General features: G+C 52.1%; 1 protein-coding gene across 1 annotated transcript in view; it reads right to left on the reverse strand.

Moving 5' to 3' along the window:
• The window catches only part of LOC135534845 (ubiquitin-like modifier-activating enzyme 6), a gene marked incomplete at its 3' end in the record, with an annotated part of 31,266 nt that extends 24,850 nt beyond the window's left edge, over positions 1–6,416 (reverse strand). The window contains exons 1-3 of the mRNA XM_064961666.1: positions 6,333–6,416; positions 2,150–2,224; positions 987–1,081 (exon numbers count right to left, since the gene is read on the reverse strand). Coding sequence (XP_064817738.1) covers positions 987–1,081; positions 2,150–2,224; positions 6,333–6,355 — 193 coding nt within the window. The remainder of the gene's footprint in view (positions 1–986; positions 1,082–2,149; positions 2,225–6,332) is intronic.
• Positions 6,417–6,704: the final 288 nt, after the last annotated feature.

Below are 6,704 nucleotides of genomic sequence, written 5' to 3' on the forward strand. Positions count from 1 at the left end.
TGTCGCTTAATGGCATGTACCGCTATGTCATGTAATGTCACATAATGTAATGTTATGTCATGTAATATCACATAATGTAATGCTATGTCATGTAATATCACATAATGTAATGCTATGTCATGTAATGTAATGCTATATAATGTAATGTCACATAATGTAATGCTATGTCATGTAATATTACATAATGTAATGCTATGTCATGTAATGTCACATAATGTAATGCTATGTCATGTAATATCACAATGTAATGCTATGTCATGTAATATCACATAATGTAATGCTATGTCATGTAATGTCACATAATGTAATATCACATAATGTAATGCTATGTCATGAAATGTAATGCTATATAATGTAATGCTATGTCATGCAATGTCACATAATGTAATATCACATAATGTAATGCTATGTCATGTAATGTAATGCTATATAATGTAATGTTGTGTCATGTAATGTCACATAATATAATGCTATGTCATGTAATATCACATAATGTAATGCTATGTCATGTAATATCACATAATGTAATGCTATGTCATGTAATGTAATGCTATATAATGTAATGCTATGTCATGTAATGTCACATAATGTAATGCTATGTCATATCACATAATGTTATGCTATGTCATGTAATATCACATAATGTAATGCTATGTCATGTAATGTCACATAATGTAATGCTATGTCATGTAATATCACATAATGTAATGCTATGTCATGTAATGTAATGCTATATAATGTAATGCTATGTCATGTAATGTCACATAATGTAATGCTATGTCATGTAATGTCACATAATGAAACGCTATGTCATGTAATGTAATGCTATATAATGTAATGCTATGTCATGTAATGTCACATAATGTAATGCTATGTCATGTAATGTCACATAATGAAACGCTATGTCATGTAATGTCACATAATGAAACGCTATGTCATGTAATGTCACATAATGAAACGCTATGTGTTATTTGATGCGTCTGTACCGATCTCCACTCCCAGTCCTCCCATTCCACTGAGGAAGACAGAAGACTGAGCCATCTGCTGCATAGCACTGTCCCCCAGGACATACCTCTGACGACTGGAGGGAGGGGGTTTAGGGAGGGAGAGGGTTAGGGAGGGGGGGAGGGAGAGGGAAGAGAGGGAGGGAGGATGGGGGTTAGGGAGGGAGGGTGAGGGAGTATGGGGGTTAGGGAGGGGGAGATGGGAGAGAGGGAGGGAGGATGGGGGTTAGGGAGAGAGAGGGTTTGGGAGGGGGGAGGGAGAGGGAAGAGAGGGGAGGGAGGATGGGGGTTTAGGGAGGGAGAGGGTTTGGGAGGGGGAGGGAGAGGGAAGAGAGGGAGGAAGAGGGAGGATGGGGGGTTAGGGAGAGAGAGGGTTAGGGAGGGGGGAGGGAGGAGGGAGAGGGAAGAGAGAGGGAGGGAGGATGGGGGTTAGGAGGGAGGGAAGGGGAGAAAGGGAGGGAGGATGGGGGGTTAGGGAGGGAAAGGGGGAGAGGGGAGAGAGGGAGGGAGGGGAGGGGGTTTAGGGAGGGAGAGGGAGGATGGGGGTTAGGGAGAGAGAGGGTTAGGGAGGGGGGGGAGGGAGGAGGGAGAGGGAAGCGAGAGGGAGGGAGAGGGAGGATGGGGGGTTAGGGAGGGAGAGAGACGGGAGAGAAGGAGGGAGGATGGGGGTTAGGGAGGGAGAGGGAGGGAGCATGGGGGTTAGGGAGGGAGAGGGAGGGAGGGAGATGGGAGAGAGGGAGGGAGGATGGGGGTTAGGGAGGGAGGGAGGGAGATGGGAGAGGGAGGGAGGATGGGGGTTAGGGAGGGAGGGAGACGGGAGAGAGGATGGGGGTTAGGGCGGGAGGATGGGGGTTAGGGGGGTGTGAGGGAGGATGGGAGTTAGGGAGGATGGAGAGGAGAGTGAGGGAGGGTTTGGATGATGGGGTGTTAGGGAGGGAGAGGGAGGCAGGGAGAAGGAATTGGGAGAGGGGGGAGGGAGGCAGGGAAGAGGGGGAGGCAGGGAGAGGGATTAGGGAGAGAGGAGGAGGGAGGCAGGGAAGATCAAATGATGTTGTTGTGAGACAGTAAGCACATAGAACATGTTTTGTTGGAACTACTACTGGTATGTCATTGTACCCACTTAAAATAGGTAGTAGGGGATTTACCTGTACAGGGAGTCATCAATCTCCATGGAGTCAGCTGACATCTCGGGAGGGGAAAACTCACTGGTCTTAGAAGCACTGGATATTGAGAGAGAGAGATCATGGAGGAGAGAAGTCCTTCTGATGTCAGGGTTATATGAACTCTGTCCTGGCTCCCCCGGGCCCCCAGCACTACACAACTGATTCAAATAATCAAAGCTTGACGATGAGTTGGTTATCTGTGTCGTGCTAGAGCAACAACATGCAACCAGGGGGGACCCAAGGACCCAGAGTGGGGCCTCAGGACCCAGAGTGGGGCCCAGAGTGGAACCCAGGATCCAGAGTGGACCCCCAGGACCCAGAGAGGACCCCCAGGACCCAGAGAGGACCCCAGGACCCAGAGTGGACCCCCAGGACCCAGAGTGGACCCCCAGGACCCATAAGACACAGAGTGGACCCACAGGACACAGAGTGGACCCCCAGGACCCAGAGTGGGCCCCAGAGTGGACCCCAGGACCCAGAGTGGGCCCCAGAGTGGACCACCAGGACACAGAGTGGACCCCAGGACCCAGAGTGGGCCCCAGAGTGGATCCTAGGACACAGAGTGGGGCCCCAGGACCCAGAGTTGGAACCCAGGACCCAGAGTGGGCCCCAGGACCCAGAGTGGGCCCCAGAGTGGACCCCCAGGACCCAGAGTGGACCCCAGGACCCAGAGTGGACCCCAGGACCCAGAGTGGGCCCCAGCGTGGATCCCAGGACCCAGAGTGGCCCCCCAGGACCCAGAGTGGACCCCAGGACCCAGAGTGGGCCCCAGAGTGGACCCCCAGGACCCAGAGTGGACCCCAGGACCCAGAGTGGACCCCCAGGACCCAGAGTGGACCCCCAGGACCCAGAGAGGATCCCAGGACCCAGAGTGGGCCCCAGAGTGGACCCCCAGGACCCAGAGTGGACCCCAGGACCCAGAGTGGGCCCCAGAGTGGACCCCCAGGACCCAGAGTGGACCCCCAGGACCCAGAGTGGACCCCAGGACCCAGAGTGGACCCCAGGACCCAGAGTGGACCCCCAGGACCCAGAGAGGACCCCCAGGACCCAGAGTGGACCCCAGGACCCAGAGTGGACCCCCAGGACCCAGAGAGGACCCCCAGGACCCAGAGTGGAACCCAGGACCCAGAGAGGACCCCCAGGACCCAGAGAGGACCCCCAGGACCCAGAGTGGATCCCAGGACCCAGAGAGGACCCCCAGGACCCAGAGTGGACCCACAAGACACAGAGTGGACCCCAGAGTGGATCCCAGGACCCAGAGAGGACCCCCAGGACCCAGAGAGGACCCACAAGACACAGAGTGGACCCCAGAGTGGATCCCAGGACCCAGAGAGGACCCCCAGGACCCAGAGAGGACCCACAAGACACAGAGTGGACCCCAGAGTGGATCCCAGGACCCAGAGAGGACCCCCAGGACCCAGAGTGGACCCACAAGACACAGAGTGGACCCACAAGACACCAGAGTGGACCCCAGGACCCAGAGTGGACCCCAGGACCCAGAGAGGACCCCCAGGACCCAGAGTGGACCCCCAGGACACCAGAGTGGACCCCAGGACCCAGAGTGGACCCCAGGACCCAGAGAGGACCCCCAGGACCCAGAGTGGACCCACAAGACACAGAGTGGACCCCCAGGACACCAGAGTGGACCCCAGGACCCAGAGTGGACCCCAGGACCCAGAGAGGACCCCCAGGACCCAGAGTGGACCCACAAGACACAGAGTGGACCCCCAGGACACCAGAGTGGACCCCAGGACCCAGAGTGGACCCCAGGACCCAGAGAGGACCCCCAGGACCCAGAGTGGACCCACAAGACACAGAGTGGACCCCCAGGACCCAGAGAGGACCCCCAGGACCCAGAGTGGACCCCCAGGACACAGAGTGGACCCCCAGGACCCAGAGAGGACCCCCAGGACACAGAGTGGACCCCAGGACCCAGAGTGGACCCCAGGACCCAGAGTGGGCCCCAGAGAGGATCCCAGGACCCAGAGTGGGCCCCAGCGTGGATCCCAGGACCCAGAGTGGACCCCAGAGTGGACCCCCAAGACCCAGAGTGGACCCCAGGAACCAGAGAGGGGCCTCAGGACCCAGAGTGGGCCCCAGAGAGGATCCCAGGACCCAGAGTGGGCCCCAGCGTGGATCCCAGGACCCAGAGTGGACCCCCAAGACCCAGAGTGGACCCCAGGAACCAGAGAGGGGCCTCAGGACCCAGAGTGGGCCCACAGGACACAGAGTGGGCCCCAGAGAGGATCCCAGGACCCAGAGTGGGCCCCAGCGTGGATCCCAGGACCCAGAGTGGACCCCAGCGTGGATCCCAGGACCCAGAGTGGACCCCAGAGAGGATCCTAGGACCCAGAGTGGGCCCCAGAGAGGAACCCAGGACCCAGAGTGGGCCCCAGAGAGGATCCTAGGACCCAGAGTGGACCCCCAAGACCCAGAGTGGACCCCAGGAACCAGAGAGGGGCCTCAGGACCCAGTTTGGGAAACCTTGGTCTACGACACTGTTCTACACCCTAGTCCTGAGGACACAGAGGGGGCTACATCCCAATTATCTCTCCTTCCTCCCAAAATGCGCACTTGTACAATTCCCTTCATTGCTTTGGATGTAAATGATAGGAATAAGAGACTCCTTCTAGCTTTCTCCTCCACCAACCCACTCCTTTCAGAGGAGTTTGTGGGATGTGGTGCACACTTTACAAATAAGGACATATAATTGGGACGCACCCATTGACTGGATGTGCAGGCTTTCATTCCAACCCAGTACTTAAGAGTCCTGATACAATGGACCAACTTGTTATCCATCCATTGAGTTGGTTTATCAGGTGTGTTAGTGCTGGGCTGTAAACAAACGCCTACACACCCTGTGGGTGGGTCTCTGGGGACCAGGATTCAAAAGAAAACTGTTCTGTCCTTTCAGGTGAGATAAGAGGAGGAATACCTGTGTCACGTTATTCTTGAATACATTATTTTCGCTAGCTATAACCCCGGGATATTCTTATGTGCAGCAAAAGCTACAGGACAATCCACTCACTATATTATGATACTTAGCTGTCCAATGTCAAGGTACAAGGGTTTTTCCGACTTCGCTAGCAACATCAAGCTTTCTGTTTAGTGAGCGAAATGTATCTATCTTGCTACATCACCACCCCAAATGAAGTTGATAACTGAGTAAAGTTAGCTAGCTAAATAAACAGTATTGCTAACTAGCTAATGGGCTTGCTAACTAGCTAATGGGCTTGCTAACTAGCTAATGGGCTGGCTAACTAGCTAATGGGCTGGCTAACTAGCTAATGGGCTGGCTAACTAGCTAATGGGCTGGCTAACTAGCTAATGGGCTTGCTAATTAGCTAATGGGCTTGCTAACTAGCTAATGGGCTGGCTAATTAGCTAATGGGCTTGCTAACTAGCTAATGGGCTGGCTAGCTCGCTAATGGGCTGGCTAGCTCGCTAATGGGCTAACTAGCTAAAGGGCTTCCTAACTAGCTAAAGGGCTTCCTAACTAGCTAAAGGGCTTCCTAACTAGCTAAGGGGCTTGCTAACTAGCTAATGGGCTTCCTAACTAGCTAAGGGGCTTCCTAACTAGCTAAGGGGCTTGCTAACTAGCTAAGGGGCTTCCTAACTAGCTAATGGGCTTCCTAACTAGCTAGCTTCCTGGTCCCAAAACCTGCAGTCAGCTACTAGTAGCTGGCTACAATAACGTGAGGACGTTATAAGAGGAGCAGTAACACTAGTAGTGGTAACATATTACATATTGAGGTTGACAACTTCTCAAAGCCTTGTCAATAGCTAACTTATGTGTTTATCTTGCTAGAAACGATGGCTAACCTAACTTAGCATAGACTGCTTACTCAGAAGGGCGTTAGCTGGCACTAGCTAGATTTCTACATCTGCATTGCTTGCTGTTTTGGGGTGTTTTCGGCTGGGTTTCTGTAAAACACTGTGTACATCGGCTGATGCAAAAGAAAAAGGCTTTATAAATACATTTTATTGATTGATTGATACTGCCTGATGCCGGGTCAGTGCAAAAAAACCTCCATGGACTTGAAAAGTCATGACTTATCAAGCACAAATCTCCCTGTGGTTGCAGATACGGGATGTCCATAATGCTATTTGTGAATGTTGCGAAAAATGCGCTTTAAAATCGTCATTCAGAGACGAAATATCTTACCTGTCGGTGTACGATAGGTTCATTGAGTAGTTGTTGTTGTTACGAATGAAGGGTTGTATTCAGTTAAAAAAAACACATCAAACTGTTCCGGGTTACCTAGATCACATGACAAGGTTCACGTTTAAATTATATTTATTTGATAGATTATTAAAGAAATTATAAAATACAACAAGCAACTGAAACAAAATTGTTCTGGGATATCCAGACAAGTGATATGTTCTATCTCTCGGGAGTATTTGGCATTGCGGCCAATTGTTTAACCAGATTCCATATTAAGTGCAGGCATCATAGTGCATAGTATCATTGGTCCTGTTGAAAACCTGCAAGACACCATTTTACATTGTAGAAGAAAACATAGACACTGTTCAAACA

This window comes from Oncorhynchus masou, unplaced genomic scaffold (assembly GCF_036934945.1).
Source record: "Oncorhynchus masou masou isolate Uvic2021 unplaced genomic scaffold, UVic_Omas_1.1 unplaced_scaffold_4006, whole genome shotgun sequence".
Taxonomy (NCBI): domain Eukaryota; kingdom Metazoa; phylum Chordata; class Actinopteri; order Salmoniformes; family Salmonidae; genus Oncorhynchus; species Oncorhynchus masou.